This window comes from Pan troglodytes, chromosome 2 (assembly GCF_028858775.2).
Source record: "Pan troglodytes isolate AG18354 chromosome 2, NHGRI_mPanTro3-v2.0_pri, whole genome shotgun sequence".
Taxonomy (NCBI): Eukaryota; Metazoa; Chordata; class Mammalia; order Primates; family Hominidae; genus Pan; species Pan troglodytes.
In genome coordinates, this window is record NC_086015.1 from 189420622 (window position 1) to 189440313 (window position 19692).

At 47.2% G+C, this 19692-nt stretch overlaps 1 protein-coding gene across 10 annotated transcripts in view; it reads right to left on the bottom strand.

Moving 5' to 3' along the window:
* Positions 1-19692, bottom strand: part of DGKG (diacylglycerol kinase gamma) — a 227593-nt gene that overhangs the window by 104939 nt on the left and 102962 nt on the right. For all 10 annotated transcript variants that reach the window (XR_001713836.3, XM_009446979.5, XM_063807413.1 and 7 more), the window contains 4 exons: positions 18693-18778; positions 13937-14026; positions 12603-12763; positions 3346-3410 (listed from right to left, as the gene is read on the bottom strand). Coding sequence is in view for 9 of the 10 variants with exons in the window: in XM_009446979.5 (XP_009445254.2) it covers positions 3346-3410; positions 12603-12763; positions 13937-14026; positions 18693-18778 (402 nt within the window). In the remaining variant the exon portion in view is untranslated. The remainder of the gene's footprint in view (positions 1-3345; positions 3411-12602; positions 12764-13936; positions 14027-18692; positions 18779-19692) is intronic.

Sequence of the window (19692 nt, forward strand, 5' to 3'; positions counted from 1 at the left end):
CCTGGTAAGTGTTCTAGACCTGACTAGTCACTCTCCCTTGCTGAAAACAAAACAAAACAGAACAAAACACAGCAATGACAGCTCCCAAGATTTAACCTCAAGATTATCCCTGAGAGTCTAAACCTGGGCAGTAATGGTAAAGGCTTCCAGCCAAGCAGTAACTACTCTTTGGAGAACCTAAGTTCAGCTGAGTAAAATAAGCCTTGTTTGATAATACCGTTTACATTTCCAAATCCTGGGTATCAAGCTTTCTTCCTATCCCTTGCGGCCCTTCCTAAGTTTAGCCGCTGGTGTAATGGGGTAACCATGGCAACAACCACCTGCCTATTTAAAACCATCTCCAATGCTAAATAAGGAAGCCCGAAGAAAATGGCTGCTTGCCTGCCTCTCAGTGGACAAATTGGGCACTCCTGGGTATTTTAGACATGGGCGAATAGGCAGAGTAGAAGCAGTATGTATGCAAAGTTCTTCATAGGAAGCGTTCGGTGACCTTGTGAAATAGGTGCTACCTCAGCCCTTCTGTCTTTGTTAGGCAAGCACGCAGGTTTATGTGCAAATCCGTGGGCCTGTCACCATGTCATCCATGCTACCTTGACCTCAGTCAGGTGAAGAGTGAGCTGAGAACCTACCCTCAAAGAGAAGTATTGTTTATAGGATCTCGGAAGGGAGAAGGAAAAACAGTTCTACAGATCACAGTGAATTTGTTCATACTTTGCATTAAAATGCACGCTACAATCTTTTTTTTTTTTCGGACGGATGTGTCTTTCTAATTGTACTTAATCATGTGGGTGATGGATGATTGCTCTATTTATGTCATATGTTGGCCTGCCTATTGATTTTTGGCATATGGAGAAATTTCTCCCTCCCTCTGCTTCCTTGCTTTCTGGGAATTACAGATGTTTGGTTTCTTTCGTCTGCCGAGACCATACAACGGATCACACTGAACATCTTGCTCTTCCACAAGTGTACTGTACCCTCTCACTCCTTCGTATCTTCTCGTACATTTGCTTCCTTCTCCCTGTGTTGCCCTCCTCTTTTTCTGTGTCTTGGTTCAGGCATCTCTGTCATTGGGAAACCCTCCATGCCATGTTTCATGTCCTTGGTTTTTGCTCCCATAGGTCACCCCCAGTCACATCACTTAACACAAACCATTCTGCACATCTGGTTTCCAGCCTGTTTCCAGCACCAGGCTGTGAGTCCCCTACATGGGTCTGTCCAAAATGCCTGTAGAACAGTGTCTGGTGTGCATTACGTTTTCAAAAGATCTGTTGAATGAATGGATGAATGAATGAACAGAGCCCCGTGGCTTTCACAAGCATATGGCACATGTGCATGAGTACGAATAAGGATACTTGTGTGAGGCCGGGTGCAGTGGCTCAAGTCTGTAATCCCAGCACTTTGGGAGCCTGAGGTGGGTGGCTCACTTGAGGTCAGGAGTTCGAGACCAGCCTGGCCAACATGGTGAAACACTGTCTCTACTAAAAATACAAAAATCAGCTGGGTGTGGTAGTGGGTGCCTGTAATCCCAGCTACTTGGGAGGCTGAGACGGAAGAATCGCTTGAACCCAGGAGGTGGAAGTTGTAGTGAGCCAAGATCGCGCCACTGCACTCCAGGCTGAGCAACAGAGCGAAACTCCATGAAAAAAATAAAAAAAAAAAGATACTTGTGTGAAAAGAGGACCTTAAAAGTCTGAGGAATGGGTTGAAGAGGAGTACTTTTTAAAAAAGTGGTTTGTGTGTATCTGGGAGTGCAAAAGACCGTTAGAGGAGATCACCTGAACTGTAAGTTTGTGACTATAGTATCAGGGGCTGGAAGTACACGTGTTCCTAGTGTGCAGTGAGTGTGTATAGTCTGTGTGTGTGAGAGCAAGAAGATACTGTGGCAGGATGCACTTCCTAAAAGGTTCGTTGAGCTGCTATCGGATCCCACAGATCGCTCTTCCTGAAGCTATAGTGTTCAGTTTCTGACCTCTAAAAAGACCTCCCTCTTCTTGGTTGACTTCTCAGGCTGTGGGGTCAGGACAAAGAGTAGGAATGAAAATGGCCAGTGCTGAAAATGATGGGTCCTGGGCTTTAAATGAATGTCTTCAATGAACACTCTAACCTCTCTTTTAAGGACAATTCTTGCTTGTAATCCCAGCACTTTGGGAGGCCGAGGAGGACGGGTCACTTGAGGTCAGGAGTTTGAGACCAGCCTGGCCAACATAGTGAAACCCCATCTCTACTAAAAATACAAAAGTTAGCCAGGCATGATGGTGCACGCCTGTAGTCCCAGCTACTCAGGAGGCTGAGGCAGGAGAATCGCTTGAACCTGGGAGGAGGAGGTTGCAGTGAGACAAGATCACGCCACTGCACTCTGGCCTGGGTGACAGAGTGAGATTCCATCTCAAAAATAAATAAATAAATAAACAAACAAATAAATAAACAAAAAGACAATTCTGTGGGCTAAATAAAAGTCAACACCTTCAGGCTCAAAAACAAAGTCCAAATCATTATCCATTCTTCTCCCAACCTACCTAGGGTTGGGGTGGGAACAGTGTCTGAAATATTGGTCATCTTGAAATAGTACAACAAAGAAAAAGAAAGAAAGAATGAAAATCAACTAATGAGAAGAAACAGACAAGGAAAGAGGGAGAAAGGGGTAGTTATGTCAGTCACAACTAAGTTCTGGCAAATTTCGTCCTACAAGGAAGAAGGGTTTGCTTTCGCTTGCAAATGATCTGGTTTCCTCTTTCCTTTCATTTTTGAACCTAACTTGGTGACTTCACAGAGTGCCCAGGCTGAGGCTGGGACTTAGTGGGTTCCGGGTCTCCAGCCTTTGCAGGTACCTCTCTGCTGCTGCCCTCTGCTGTCGGGGGAGGCAAAGGAGACACCCTTCTGGTCCACCTGGTCCAAGCCCCGGAGCTGCCACCTCCTCCCACTTGAGACCCACAGAAGCTAGGGTCTCTTCCAGCCTCCCCGCTCTTCCCCAAAAGAATCATGAGGGGCTGGGGTTGGAGGCGCTGTACTTGGAAGCAGCAGAGACTCAGGACGGGGGTTCCAGTTAGACAAGGGCAGACGCCCTCCCACCTCCTCCCCTGCAAAAGCAGGCCCTTCATACCCACCTCCTGCCCTCCAGCCCTGCCCTCTGCACAGATCCTTTGGGAGAGGACAGGCAGTTAGCCTGCGCCAAGTTTCTGACACTTTTTTTTTTCTTGGAAATGGAAACCCTCCTTCCGGCAAGTGGCAGGAAGGCCAAGTCCCTGGCGGCCCTGGCTGGGAAAATTTCCAGAGAGCAGGTGAAAGGCCTCTGTTCCGCCAGGGCCACACTGGGTGGGTGGCAGCGCAGCCGGGCCTGCAGCTTACCTGCTGTTGAATTTTTCAGGATGTTTCTCTCTCATCACATGGAATCTGTGTGCAATGGAAGCGTCCTGAAAGTGAAAGAGACAAAGCAGATCCTTGGTGAGTGGTCATGACAGTGCAGTGCGGAGGGAAGGGATGCACGCATGCCCTCGCTGAGTCATGCCAACCCTGGGACTCTATCTATCGCATGGTGGGGCTCCAGGTCACATCCGCAGAGCCAACAGAGGCTCAACACTGCCTCCAGGGGGATGAGCTAGCACCACCAATACTCTTACAGCCTATGCCAGTTGACTCTGGAGTCCTTGCTATTTCACTCTAGCCCGGACCCGCTGAGAACAGATAGTTCAGGGGTGAGTGAAGGGGAAAGCCTTTGCCCTTTGGGGAGACTGAGAGTCTGTGAGCAGTTAGAGATCAGGAGCCTGTGTCTGGGGCTGAGCATGAGTCTCTGGAAATGACTTTCCATATTTGTTCTTTTTAAAATAGTTTTTATTTTGGAATATTTTGACTCACAATTAAGTTGCAAAAATAGCATAGAGTTCCTAGGTCCCGTTCACTCAGCTTCCCCCAATGATAACATTTTATATAACTATAGGATATTGTCAAAACCAGAAACCTGACATTGGTAGATGCTATTAGATATTAAGTCTTAACCATCCACAGCAATAGAAATAATTAGTGGCACTGGATAACATGCTTAGTAGATAATAAAACAAAATTAAACTCTGGCTTCTGCTTCTTGATCACTTCACTCGAAGGACTCCCTCCAAGGCCAATAAGAGTCATTATTACATCATGTGGACACTGCCCTCCTATTAGCACATCCCTTTGCCACACTAGCGGCCCCCTGCACTCTAGCACTCACAGTTAGGATGGCTGTCATGCACTGTGCTCCTGGGCTCTCCATCCTCTGGCCACAACTCCCTAACCCTGGGTTCTACCTGCGGCCCCCACTCCACACCGTGGCCATCTCGTGAGTTCTCGTGGCTGTTACCAGCATCTGAATGATGATAGCTCCAAAGTGTCAATCTCTAGAGCCAACCCTAAGCCTCAAACCAGAAACGGAACTCTTCTTTCCTCCTCAAACTCGGTCTTCCACCCTCGACAATGGTCTCATTTTCCAGCAGAAGAATGTGTAACGCCCCTTCACCGCTCAGGCCCCATACTGGTACTTTGGGTGCAGGTGCTGGGCTTCAGAAATAAACAGGCTAATTGAGCCGGAGATGGGGGGTGACACAGAAACCAGGGAGTTGACTAGATTTGTTTTGCAATGAAAAATATACAAACCCATTTACTGGAATACATGGCTACAAAACACTTGAAATTCCATGCAGTGAATTTTCATCAAATGCATATTAATTCTATCCCTTATATGAAAATTTCTGTGTGTGTGTTTTTTTTTTTTTTTTGAGATGGAGTTTTGCTCTTGTCGCCCAGGCTGGAGTGCAGTGGCATGATCTCGTCTCACTGCAACCTCTGCCTCCCAGGTTCAGGCAATTCTTCTGGCTCAGCCTCCTGAGTAGCTGGGATTGCAGGTGCCTACCATCACACCGGGCTAATTTTTGTATTTTTAGTAGAGACGGGTCTTCACCATGTTGGCCAGGCTGGTCTCGAACCTCAGGTGATCTGCCCGCCTCGGCCTCCCAAAGTACTGGGACTATAAATGTGAGCCACTGCACCTGGCCTCTGTGTGTGTTTTTAAGCATCAAGAGGTATAGTTCTATGAAGAAGCTTTTTGAGCGTGAACTCTGTGTGGTGAGGTGCACCTGGCATGGGAGTCCAGCAGCCCACATCTGAAAGGTGGCAGGGCAAGAGGAGAAGATGGGCTTATTTTGTGATTGGCAAACATTCTCTGCTAAAATGATGTTTTGAGAGTTTAAAATTTAAACTTTAGCTATTGATTTTTTTTTTTTTTTTGAGATAGAGTCTCACTCTGTCACCCAAGCTGGAGTGCAGTGGCACAATCTTGGCTCACTGCAACCTTCACCTCCCGGGTTCCAGAGATTCTTCCGCTTCAGCCTCATGAGTAGCTGGGATTACAGGCATCCGCCACCATGTCGGGCTAATTTTTTGTATTTTTAGTAGAGACAGTGTTTCACCATGTTGGCCAGGCTGGTCTCAAAACTCCTGGCCTCAGGTGATCTGCCCAACTTGGCCTCCCAAAGTGCTGAGATTACAGGCGTGAGCCACCAGGCCTGGCCAATTTATTTTTTAGTTTAAGATATATTAAGAGTTTAAGGTCTTGGAGAGGCACCCCCATGGGTGCACGGGTGAGATGTGCGGACCCCAGGGAGGCCTCTGTCCCTGAGGCCTGTCCAGCCTGCACCACTTCCCTAGGCAGCAGCACTTCATGCTCCCAGACTGTGCCCACCTCCCACTCTCTGAGCAAATTTCAGTGAACACCCTCAATAAGATTCATGTGACATTTGTCAAATGCTTCTCTAAAATTCAAGAAAATATTCCATCTACTTCTATTCCTTTGAAGCACTAATTTTCTTCTGTCAGGAAAAAAAAGTGGGGGGCGGGGGGAGAAAAAAGCAATCACATGTTGCCTGGCACAATTTATACTTCACTATCCCCTACCCCCAATACTGCTGATTGACTCCCAGCTTTTTTATTCTCCGGGATACGTGTACAGGCCCCCTTCTTCCATGCAGTTCTGGTTGTCCTTGGTTTTTCCATAACTAGGTTTTGCAAAGATGCTTTTTACAAAGACCAGCCTTTAAAACATTATTAGTGAAGCACGTGGTCCCTAATTTGACAATGTAATCCCTTGGCAAATACACAAAGTAGCAAGGGAGAGTAGAGCAGCTCCTTTTCTAAGTCTTAAAAAGACAATGAGGGTGAAGACTCTGACCACGTTTCTCTATCTGGGGATTAAAAAGAGAGTCAAGATTCACTTTCACTCTCTGGAGCTTCTATGTCAGGCAATGACCTGAGCTTATTTACAATCAGTAGTGACTTCATTTAAATTTGGGAAACCAGGGCTATGATGGCTCAAACCCTTTCTTGGTTATTAAGGCATAAACCCTTTCTTGATGATAATTAAGGCAAAGCGAGACTTCTGTTCTGAAGGCAGGAGATGGGAATTACAAATCCATGGAAGTGATGATAGCATTTCTCACAGCCTTACTCTCTGAGGTCTTTTCTTTCAGGTGTGGGGTGAAGAGGAGATGGTGGAAGGTATGGACATAGAGCCTCTTTCCTGAACTACAACTCCAAGCACATGGGTGGACAAAGAAATTTGGGCCCCTTCCAAGTACATGCATCAGTCATTTGGACTCTGAGATATTGGAGTATCTAGGCCAGTGCTATCCAATAGAAATACAGAGTAAGCTACACATGTAAATGTAACTTACCATTTTCTAGTAGCCACATAAAAAAGTAAAAAAAAAAAAACAAAAAAAACAAAACAACAACAACAACAAAAAAAACAGATGAAGTTAATATTTAAAAAAATTTTTAAATTTTTTTATTTTTTTGAGATGGAGTCTCACTCCGTTGCCCAGCCTGGAGTGCAGTGCCATGATCTCAGCTCACTGCAAGCTCTGCCTCCTGGGTTCAAGTGATTCTCCTGCCTCAGCCTCCCAAGTAGCTGGGATTACTGGTGCCTGCCACCACATCTGGCTAATTTTTGTACTTTTAGTAGAGACGGGGTTTCACCACATTGGCCAGGCTGGTCTCAAACTCCTGACCTCAGGTGATCCACCCGCCTCAGCCTCCCAAAGTGTTGGGATTACAGGTGTGAGCCCCCACGCCTGGCCTGAAATTAATTTTAATAATATATTTTCATTAACCCAATAAGCCTTGAATATTATCATCACATGGAATAGAACAATTATTGAGACATTAATTTTTTATATCACATTTTTGAAATGTATTGTATATTTTATACTTACAGCTCACTCAACATCTTAATTAAGACAAGCCCCATTTCAAGCATGTCATACCACATGTGGCTGATGGCTATTACATTGGATAACACAGGTCTAAGTCACTTTGGCAATTTACGGAGATAAAAAGATGGAAAGGAGACCATAAGACAGATTATTTGAAATTGGGGTTGTTCTGAAAATTATGGGAGATTGGGGAATGGAAAAGGGTATAGATCCTTGTCCATGTCCCTCTGGGGAGTCCCACTGTATTAGTATCTTCATGGCTCTCACAGGTGACAAATAACCTGGTGCCAGCAGAATCCAAGAATCTGCAGGAAAAATTATGTCTTGTTGAGAAATTCCCTATGTGTAGGACGCTTATCATGGTGGGAAGCTTGTCTGGTGATAGCTAGGAATGATCTGCAAGGTGGAAAACAGTGCGTGGGTCAGTGCAACCACTGTGGCCTCTCCTTGGCCCTTGGGCTCCCCTAGCATCAGAAATAGATTTCACTGAATCAAGGGATTAGCTGTTCACCTGTCCTGTTAAGGCTCATGAAAGCAGAGCTTGTGAGGAGTTCAGAGTTACACATACCTTGGGAATTATTTTGTAGTCCCAAACTTCCTGTCACTGATACCTGGCCATCCTGACATTTTCTGCTAATCTAAAAATAAAGAACAGGGAGGAGCAGGCCAGAGAAGTCAGAGGAAGTGGCATCCTGAATGACTGTGTTTAAAATCTCCTGCCAGTAGATATTATCAGTTAGAAGGACTGATAAGGCCAACGATCTTAGCTTCTCACTGGTGAGAAACTGATGTGTGGATGGGGCTGTCGTAGCAATGAGGGCACAGTCACTCCCTGGAGAGGCCAGGAGACCCTGCCTTATTTATTCCCTCAGCTATTAAATGGGTTCTGTTGGCATCAAGGGGTCTCAGTAAACTCATCAGAGAAAATTCTACCCACAGCACCCAAGGGCACTGTCTCAGAGGTCATTGTCATCATCTTTATAAATACAAAGCAACAGATGTTTGATATCATAAGATATTCTAGGTCCTTCAAAAGAGGCAAAGACCTTGGCAGGGCTCTCTTTGCCAATGGAGTCCGCCTCTATTTGATCATCATAAGGAAGTAAAACTTCCTCGGTTTACATACCTACTTCTCTTACAAAGTTTGGGAAGTCAAATAGGGAGCAAGACCTTCTGCAAATGTCAGCCCCAGACTCTGTTAGGGTTGCGTGTTGGTTACTTGTTTTCTCAAGAATTTCTCTTTTCAACTTTTAAAGAGCGAGCATACAAACCCTGCAAACATTTTATTGAGAGAAAGCCAAGGGCACACCAATGAGATGAGAACAGCCCTGGTTTCTCATTCTTCTGTAATATAATATTAAACATGGATAAGCTAAAGGTGTATGAAAAAAATTACAAGAAAGATATTGTGAAGTTGTTCATAATTGGAAAGATGAATAGATTGGATTATTATAAGTCAGCCCAAGGTAGGTAAATTATCTTGACCACTGAGAGTGATGGAGAATCTGTTTATATGTGTTTCCTCGGGGACAATTAATTAGCCAGCCAGCGGGACTTCCTTCCTTCCTTCCTTCCTTCTTTCCTTCCTTCCTTTCTTCCTTCCTTCCTTCCTTCCTCCCTCCCTTCATTCCTTTTTTCCTACTTTTTGTGCTAGAATAAATTAAAACTATGATTACTGAATAGTCTTGGCTCTTGGGTTTAGGGCCTGGCTATTTAGTTGAGGGAAGGCTGTCCATTCCTCTTTATGTGTTCATCCATTTGGTCAGCAGATACTAAGGAGGGCCATCTTATACAGGGCACTGTGTTGAGACAGGGAGGTGTGGGGAACCATGTTTTTGTCAGCCAGAGCTGGGTGTGTTAGAAAGGGAAGAGGTGGGGCTGAAGCTTCTGCAGGCAGCTGCGCTGTAACCTGCTGTCTAGAAGTTCCCAGGCAGCTCTGCCAGTCTTGCTCCTCAGCTCTGGCTTCCAGCCCGTTGCTTAGAGGGCTAGTTCTCCCCTCCTTCCTTGCTTCCCTCTCTATTTATTTCAGTTCTGGCTTCCATGCCAGCGAAGACCCACTTCCTTTGACCATTCTTCTCTGCTCTAGTAGGTTGTCTTCACTCCCTGAGAACTTGGTCAGGACCATCTGCATCAGAATGATCTCAGGGGCTTGTTAAAAATGCCAGTTCCCGGACCTCACCCAGACCTACTGAGTTGGAATATGAATCAGCATCTGTTGTGGGGGTGGAATTTACATTTCTGATAAGAGGTGGTGGTGAGCCACCACAACTAAATTTTGAGATTCCCCTCTTCCAAACCATGTTACATTTGGCAAAATGAAGACGGAGGGGGCTTCAAGGAGGCACAAAGCTCAGTGGTCCACAGCTCAGTTGGCTCTAGAGTTCAACTATTATGATTCCAAGCTTTGCCACTCACCAGCCTGAACTTGTTTCTGTACCTCTCTAAGCTATGGTTCCTTCTTACAAAACACAAATGGATAATGCCTGCCTCCACTGGCAGGGAAACTATGTCTGGTGTGCAGTAGGTACTCAATAAATGTTAGCAAGTTATGTTCTGGTTACTATAGGAAAAAGACATATGAGTTTTTTTTTAACTGTAATGATGGGAAGCCCACGCTCCAGAACCCCGGACCTGTCAGTCATGTCTAATTTGCAGGAGCTGAAGGCTGCACATGTTCCTGCTGGGGGAAGCGGAGCCTGAACAGCCGGTCCAAAAAGGAGAGGGGCCTTTGAGCATGAAGAGGAGGGAGGGCATCTGCGTGGGTCACTGGAGGGGGCACCTGGAAGAGGTCTAGGGAAAGATTCCCCTCAGCTGAGGCCGGGGATCCAGTGGGATGAATCAGATTGGGACATAGGAACCCCTAAACTTGCTCCCAGTCTACCACCTCCACCCTCTCAGAACCTGATCATGGGCCCAGCAATGCTTCCCTCTTCTGCTTTAGCAATAGAAAAAGAGCACCGGATTAGGAGTCAGAGAATAAAGGCAAATCTCTTAATCTGAGTCTCTGTTTTCTTATTCATAAAATAGAGATAATAATGCCCTTCAGAATATATCTGTGAATATGGTAAATTTTAAATCCTTCTGTAAATATAAGGTATTATTATTTTTAGTCCTTTCTTCTCCCATGGTTCTCTATTTAGCCTTCTTATTAAAAAAATAAAACCTAGACTGGGCATGGTGGCTCACGCCGGTAATCCCAGCACTTTGGGAGGCTGAGGCAGGTGGATCGTTTGAGGTTAGGAGTTTGAGACCAGCCTGGCCAATGTGGTGACACTCCGTCTCTACTAAAAATACAAAAATTAGCTGGATGTGGTGATGCAAGCTTGTAACCCCAACTTCTGAGGCAGGAGAATCGCTTGAACCTGGGAAGCGGAGGTTGCAGTGAGCTGAGATAATGCCATTGCACTCCAGCCTGGGTGACAGAGTGAGACTCGTCTCAAAAACAAAACAAAACAAAACAACACCCTTTACTTAAACTTGCTATCCCCTCAAGCCACCTATCATTTCTCCTTCTCTTTCCTTTAAAAAAAAATTAAAATACCAACATTTCAAAAGAAACACAGCTGAGGATGGTTGAGGAGTGCAGGTAACACAGAGTCTGGGGCAGAGGATTCGTCTGGAGGGTTTCATATGCATGTGAAACTGGGCAGCACAACTCCAAAGACAAGGGAACAGAGAGGAGAGAACCTGGCTCCAGAACAAGGCACCACCATGCGAGTCAAGGGTCTCGAAGCCTCATCTGTAGAGTGAGATGAGCGGGATAATGATACCTGCAGGACTACTGTGAGGGCTGGAATATGTACAGTCTAGCACTGTGGAGAGCACACAGGTACTCAATAAATGCTAGTGGCTGTTCTCACTTACAAGTGGGAGCTGAACGATGAGAACACATGGACACGAGGGGGAAACCAACACACACTGGGGCCTGTGGGGATGTTGGGGGAGGGAAAGCATCAGGAAGAAACAGCTAATGGATGCTGGGCTTAGTACCTAGGTGATGGGATGATGTGTGCAGCAACCCACCATGGCACACACTTACCCACATAACAGACCTGCACATCCTGCACATGTACCCCTGAACTTAAAATAAAAGTTTAGGGAAAAAATTTGATAAATATTTGTTGAAAAAAAGAACAAATAGTTCAATAATTCTGTCATTCTTTTTTTTTTTTTGAGACAGAGTCTCGCTCTGTTGTCCAGGTTGGAGTGCAATGGTGTGATCTCGGCTCATCGCAACCCCTTCCTCCCAGGTTCAAGCAATTCTCCTGCCTCAGCCTCCCGAGTAGCTGGGATTACAGGCACCCACCACCACGCTCGGCTAATTTTTATATTTTTAGTAGAGATGGGGTTTCACCATGTTGGCCAGGCTGGTCTTGAACTCCTGGCCTCAGGCAATCTGCCCGCCTCAGCCTCCCAAAGTGCTGGGATTACAGGTGTGAGCTACCATGCCTGACCAATTCTGTCATTCTTAAAAAAAGTAAATACTAGTGTCTTTGTTGCACCCCCACCCCCTCCCAACCCCCAGCTTCATTTATAGAAATGATTGATCTGTCCCCTCCTGTTCCGATCCTGTTCACAGCAGCCTGGGAAGCAGTGCCCACTCCAATCCTCTTTGGACCAGAAGCTGAGCTACACTAGATGTGCTGGGGCTAGTGGGTGAAAAAGAAACAGAGTGCTGTCCTTGCAATGAGGGAGTGTGTGTGTGTGCATGGCGGTGGGGGGCACCAGATAAGTACATTAAACCAATTCCTTCAACCTAATGCAGAGTGTGCATGAATGGGGTGAGCATAAGGGCTGTGGGAGCATCAAGGAGGCTCACGGCATTCAGCCTAAGGGGTCAGCTGGGAGGAGACTCCCCTAGAGGTTTATGATGCCCATGGAGTGAGTGGAATGGGGTTGAGAGAAGAGAGAATAGGAGAGAAGGAAATCTGAGTGCTAAGCCAGCCAGGGCAACTTGGGACCACATGGTCCTCCTTTGAAGATCAGAATTCCCAGTTCCTGAAGCTCATGTGAGAGTTTCCTACCAACCTTGTCCCCTGGTTATTTCTTGGTGTTGCTTTTCTATGACTGCTACAAATTGCAGAAGGAGAAAATATGTCTTTTGAAAATTTTTCAGTCTTTTCCTGTGTTAGTTAAAATGACAGAGGAGAGAATTTACTCCCTAAGCAAGAGATGGGGAATAAAGCGGGGGTGCAATCAGGGTGTCCACACTCAGGCCAAGTTTCAGAATGCTTGGACCCAAGTCAGGGCTGGGGGGGCAGGTAAGACAGGTAGACACTAGGGACCCAGAGGGGACAACAGAAGGCTGGAACCCTTCCTGGGCGTTTCCCTTCCATACAGAAAGGTGATCTTTGACCAACTCACCACACCAATGGAGAAATAGTTGTTCATGATGCTGTATGGGACCTGGTCCCCGTTTTCCACTTCCTCTCTGGGGATGACTTCCAGATGCCAGCGGTCCAGCATCACCAAGGGGCTCTGCTCAATGTCTTTCAGGATTTTTGTCAAGCTGCCCCCTTCATAACCTGTGGAGGACAGCACTGCATTTGCCACCACAGCAGAAAGGCAGTGTTCTTGCTAATGCACAGATAGTTGTCAGGGCAGGTAAGCCCAGGGCATCTGTGACTATGGGACTCCCCACTGTGTCTGTGGGCTAGAGACACTTATGTTCCCCGAGCCACAGAGAAGGGCAGGATAACTGAAAGTAATCAGAGGCTGGGGGCAGGGGAGGGAGTGGGTGGGGGCTAAAGGTCACAGGTCTGTGTAGCTGAAGCGAAGCAAACCCTGGAGAAGCGGTGGGCTGGATGGCTGGGAGTCTCTGCATGGGAGAACAGCAGATCCTTCTGGGCTGTGTCATGTGGGAGATGGACAGTGTGGCAGGCAGAATTTTAAGATGGCCGCTAGGCCTAGGTTCTGCTTGCTTTGACACTGCCCACCAAGCATAGCTGATCATTGAACACTGACCATTGCACTGCCTGGTCTTGACTCATTCTCTGAATTATCAGCCATCTGGAGTCCCCACCCCTTTTCTGGCCGGCAGCCTGATCTGTCTGCTCCATGCGTTGAGCTGAACTTCTCCATTTTCTGGCGCATGTCCAACGCCATGGGGGCTACTGCAGTTTGCAAAGTTCTCTGCCCCTTGTCTTATACACTGGTTACCACTCTGTGTTTCCTCTTAGGGAAATTTCAAAATGAGGGCCCATGGCTATGGGGCTTAGGATGATCTGAATGCTTCTAGTGACTGTAAGTAACTGGAGATGTAGCATTTTGGTCCTCAGTTTTAGTCCTAATTCAGAAGATCAGCCATTTGTGGGAGAGGGAATTTCACACAGAAAACATCTAAGTGAGCACCTTCTTGGATGGGACTCTGGGGATGGGACATATGAGACTTTGTCTTTACCCTACAGTTGATTGCTTTCTACTGGGGAAAGCAGGCTCTAAGTTGATGGTTTCAGGATGATAGTAAACTCGGGGGTGAGGGAGAAAAAGCTCCCAGAGCCCAGAAGAGGGGCTTCTATTCTAGATTCAGCATGGGATGGAGGGCAGAGAAAGGGTCATGGACTTGACATGACTGCAGAGTTGAGTATTATGCTGCGGAATGTGATCCATAAAAGGGTAAGTTCAGCCTAGCTCTGTAGAGCATCTCTGTAAACAGGAACACCTGTTCCCAGGGTACCACCATTAGCATGCAAACTCACCTCCTCCCCAGCGGAGACAACGGGCAAGGTCATTTCCTGTTCCAAGAGGCAGGACAGCCACTGGTGGATGCTTTGCAAAGTTGGCCTTATCTGCAAGACACACAGAGGAACAGAGAACCATATGCCATGGGACTGTAGAATGTTTGAGTTGTCTTTTTATCCCTGATCTGATGCTTGAACCCCTCCATAGCATTCTTTGTTTGAATACCACCCTGATGGGAAACACACTACTTCCTAAAGCCATCTATCCCATCTGCAGCGTGTTAACCACCACTAATTGAGTTAAATGTGTCCATTTGTATTTTATACTGAGCTAAATCTGTATCCCTGCAACTTGCACATGTTTATTCAAATTTCATCCTAAATCTGTCCTTTGGGGTGGCAGCATACACCCCAAAACATTAAGTTGCATGTTTTTAATCCTTAATGATAATCAGCACTTACTCCATTTATTCCTCAGCCTAACTTTATAAGGGATTATCCTCCTTCAAGTAGCTGAAGAAACTGAGATTGACAGAGGGAAAGTAGTCTACAACCATTCTACCCTGAACACGCTCAATCTCATCTGATTGCAGGAGCTAGGCCTGGTCAATACTTGAATGGGAGACAGGGAAAGTAATTCCAGAGCCAGGATTCAAACCCAGATCTCTATGGCTCCAAGTCCATTCCCCTCCTCTCTTCAGGGGCCAGGCAGGTATACAGATTAGTAAAACAGGTGGGGCTAGGAAACTAGGGAATAGTGGGACATTGGACAAGCTGAAGATGCTCACCTTCAACTGTTCACCACTCGAGTTTAAAAGTTTAAAAACTAACATTAGCTAAATGAACAAAACCTCCAGGTGTTATTTGGCCCCCACAACCAGTTTGTCACTTCCACCACCTCTCAGAATTGCAATGACACAGATTCCTAATTACTCCTCTTCTGACAGTTGTGAAGGACATCAGACAGAACCATCAGAGAAAGCACAACAGAACATGTTTTCATCTGGCCTCAGATCTACTGTGGCATATTGTCTAGGCTGGGAGAGCTGAAGAGGGCACAGGCATCCATCAGTCTTGGGGGTGGGTGGGTATTTCCATGAGACCTCAGCATGCATGGTGCCCCTGGATGTGAGCAATGTGATTGCGGCGTGAGGAGAGATGCAGGAATCAGCAGGGAAGGCTCAAGCTAGGGTTGTCCTGGCAAACTGGGAGCTCATAGGTCCTCCAGGTTGTCTGACCTATATCAGAAATGGCTGAGCGCAGGCAAGACCCAGGACTGAGATGGCCACTGGAAGGCTTGAGATAGAGAGCAAAACAATGCAATGGCCCCTCTCGTTGTCCTCAGAACATGTGTTCAGAGCACTGCCTCCCTGCCTTTGCACAGCCTGCTCCCTTTGCCTAGAAGGCTCTTGTTTCCTGTGTCTGCCCCTTCTTCTGTGTCCCCACCTCGGCAGGTCAACTGTTGTTATGGTGTTTAGGCTAGAAAGCTGTATGCAGCCCTAGGTTTTTCCTTTTCCCTCACACATCCATTCACATATCACATTCTATGTGTTGTCTCCTTACTAGATCTCCAAGCAATCTCTTCTCTCTATCCCCATGGTGATGCCTGAGTGCAGGTATGATTCCTTCCCACTGGTATCGCTGCAACAGCCTCCTCTCGGCTCTCTCCGCCTCCAGTTCCACCCTCCTAGTGTGTCACCCACGCTTTCACCAAGAAGGGAAGTCCATGAACCACAGTCCCTTGCACTGGCTCACTGCTTTCACTTCTGGGATGGGGCTGTGTGGCTCCTCATGGCCCCATAGCCTGCCACAGTAGGCCCAGGAAGCAGGCTCTGCCTTTCTCCCTAGCCTCATCCTTCTGCACATCCTGCCTCCCACGCAACATGTCAACCGTTCTCAAGTGTTTTCACTTCCTTAAAGCACAAAGCTCTCTGTGGCTCAGCTCAGAAGCTGCCTTTGGGAGACCCTCCCTAGTTGCCCCAGCCTGGACCTGGTGCCTCGTCAGAATATTTCCTTAGCACCAGAAATGATCTCTTTGTACTCTCTTGTAATTATCTCCTTGTTTGTTCCCTGAATGTATTGTAACCTCCCCGAGGGGGACTGGGTCTCATTCTCACAGCATCTTCACACATATCGACTGAAGCCTGCTGTATGCAGATGCAGTGTTAGGTGCTCCAGCTCTGAGAGTGGGCAAAAAAGCCGTGGCTTGGGTTCTCATGGTGCTTACTGACTGTCCAGTGGGACAGACAGATAATAATGAGGAATCCATGGAGACAATGCATCATTTCACATTCACGTTGGAAAACAGAGGAGCACTGTCGTATAAGAAGGTGACTGAGGCTGGTGGGTGTGTCAGGGGAGGCACCCCTGGGTAAGCCACATGTCAGCTGAGATCTGGAGTGGAAGCTGACTGAGTGAAGGCTGGGGCAGCACTGCAGACAGGGTGGCCAACTTGTGTGAAGGCCCTGAGGTGCAAGGGAGACTGGAACGCCCAGGGGTCTGAGAGATGGGCCGGGACCTGAGTCCAGAGGGAGAGGGATGGAGGTAGAAATAAGGCTGGAAGGGTGCGCAGCAGCTGGACCACCCAGGGCCCTGTAGATTACTTCAAGGGTTTTGTCTTTATCCTAAGAATAATGGAAGCCACTGGTGTGCTTTATGCACACCATGCACCCAGTGACATGCAGGAAAGATCGCTATGGGTGTAGGGAGAGAACAGATCAGAGAGGGGACCATGGGGGGGCGCTGCAGAGCACTGAACAAGTGCTGAAATGAGAGTGAACGGATGAATATCTTACGCAGTTATCCCTTTTGCTTCTGCTTTTTTCTCTTTGGGTCACTAACCTGTGAAAAAAACTAATGTTTCTTCCTCCTTCTGTGATCTTCCTTCTTTCTGTTTTGAGCAGCTTCTATCACCTGTGTCCTCTGCGGATGAACTGCATAAAGCTCTCCGCCAAAGCCTACTTCTCCCTCATGGTGGAGAGGGAGCCGTGTGAGTAGTCCGGTACCGCAGCCATCCACCCTCTGCAGATCAGCTTTTCCTTCCTTGGCTCCCTGAGGACTCCTCCCTCCTCCCACAAACAACTCCAGAGCTCAAGGTGACAGGAGAGCGTGGGTGGCTGCTTGGCAGGGCTGTGTCCATGGCAACCAAAGCTCCCGGGGGAGTGGCGTGCGGCAGGTGTACGGTCCTGCAGCCTTCTCGCCCAGCTAGGTGGTCTACTTACAGCCCCCAGAGGCACGGCTTTCTCTGCCCTGGTCACGGTCTAGTCCTGGCTTATCCTTGACTTCCCTCTTCCTCTCATCTCCCACATACAGTCTGTCAGCAAATCGTATTGCCTTCACCTTCTAAAGATATCCAGAAGCTGGCCACTTCTCACCACCCCTCTGTTTCTCCTGTGGTCCAAGCCCTGGACATCTCTCACTTGGATTGCTGCAGTGGCCTCCAAACTGATCTCCTCGCTTCTGCCCTCTTCTCTTAATCTGTCATGTTCCTCCTTTGCTCAAAACCATCCAATGTCATGGGACCCTCCCAGTATAAAAGCCATATTCCATAGAATGCCCTATATGTCCTAGTCACCTGGCCCCTCGTCACCTCTGCTTCATCCGCTGTAGCTTTTCTCGAATCCACTCTGCTTTGACCATGCTGGCCTGCCTCCAGCAGCCTGGTCTGCTCCCACTGCAGGGCCTTCGTCTTTGCTGTTCCTTCTGCCTGGACTGCCCTTCCTCAGGTATCCACTTGACTCACCCCTCCTCCAGATCTCCATGCCAATGTTGTCTTCTCTGTCAGGTGTTAGATTGCAGCCTTGAGCTCCCTGTGCCCCTTCCCTGCTGTACTTTAAACACCTCCTGACATACTATGTCTCACTTATTTAATTGTTCATTGCCTGTCTCTTTCCTCTACATGGTGTGCTCCATGAAAGTGGAATTTTTGTCCGTTCATTCCCTGCTGTATCTCCAGTGCCTTGGGGAGAGCTTGACACATCATGGAGCACAGGCAGCATTTTTGGGATGAAGAATGGAAAGCCCAGGGCTCATCGCTCAGGGCCCAGTCTCTGACTTTGATGACTGTCCTCCCCAGTGCTCCCCCTGGCCGCTTTCTTGTCCTTATATTACACTTTGCAGTGTTTGTCTGGGTTCTGTAGGGTTAGATCTTGACTCTGCTTCCATCCCAGAATTTCAGTCAGTTTCCATCACTTACTGGGGCTGATGTGTCCGAGGACCCACAGATCCAGGTAGAGCTGGGTAGAACTCAGGCTACCAGCCTTCTGGCCTGGGCCTTTTTGTCTAGATGTACTCTACTGGACACAGCTCAGTGTGGTCCTTCTTTGCTTGCACTGATCTGTACTTTCTAGATGCACTTTCTGGACTCAGGCTCCGGGTGTTCATCTCAAGGTGATTTGTCCCAGGCTATGATCTATGCTTAGTTCTCTGGCCTTTACCAACCCCAAAGGGTCTGCCCAGAATTCCACTCCTGTCCTCCCACCCCCCAAATCTGGCCTGTCCTGCCACTGCCCAAACCCCAGCCATGACAGATCTGCTTTACAGGGAAGGCCTGAAACTAAACTGTTACCTCCGTATTGGAGGGAATCATTCGATTGTCTTATTTCTTTATTTTTTTTTTCCACCCAAAGCAAATATTTAGTCAAGTGTTGGTCCAGGGGAAGATACAAGGATGAACAGACATGGCTCCATGTCTCTTTCTTTTTTATTGCCTTCTGCTGATTGTAAATACGCTTACTATAAATAAGCAGCAAACGCCCTCTCAGCCCATGCTTACCAATGCAATCCAAAATCCAGCCAACTGTCCCATCTCCACCACAGGCCAAAACACGGAAGTCTGGAGTATCACGGAAAAAGTTCAACCTGGGAAGAAGAAGAAAGGCCAAAATGGGCTTGTTACTAGGTTGCAGCTGACATTGATACATGTTGAGTCAGAGTCTGCCCTGTTCCCCAGGAGTATGTTAAGACCTCGATTCCTTTTGTGGTTGAAAGGGTCACTCAGTGTTCTGAAACCAGAAGTTACTATGCAGTGCCTTGAATATGCAGCCAAGGCCAAGAGGGCCATCCCTGTGCAAGGATAATCTGACTCAACATTCGACACAAATGGAAAATGGTTTTCTAGAAATTCTGTACTAGTTACGCAGAGGAGTCCAGAGTTTTGGCGTCAATACAAATAGCCCCCAGTGTTTTCACTCCTCTCGGGCTCTCCTGCCTGCTCTGTCCTGACACCCGCCCTGGTAAGCAAGATGCACCGAATTTGCTGGATCTTCTCTTCACTCTCCTGTGGGCCACAGTGAGTGGAGTGATGCCCTTCTCTTCTCAGGAGCCTTAACCCTGGAGAGCAGGGTGCTTATACCTGGGGTCCACCAACCTCCAAGGGTTCTATGGATTGGATTCAGAGGGCCATTAACTTGGAGGAGAAAATAATACATTCTTATTTTCCCTAAGCTCAAACTGAAATTAGTAGTATTTCCTTCAATTCAGCATGTAGGCAACAGACCACAGAGGTTGGAACCATACCCATGACTTTGTCAGCGGTCAAAATCACAGCCATGTTAGTGTTTCATTATGGTTGTGACAGACGCCTCATACCACTGCCATGCTCATCACTGCTTGGAATTTACGGTAGTTATTAGACCCACTTCTGGGTCTTCCTCTTTGATGTATTGGTGAAGCTCATATATTCTCATATCACTAATTTGTTTTACTGTTTTAATAACTGTTTTTTAATATGGTTTCCCTGGTCACCTTTTATTATTAAATTTATGCATTAAGAA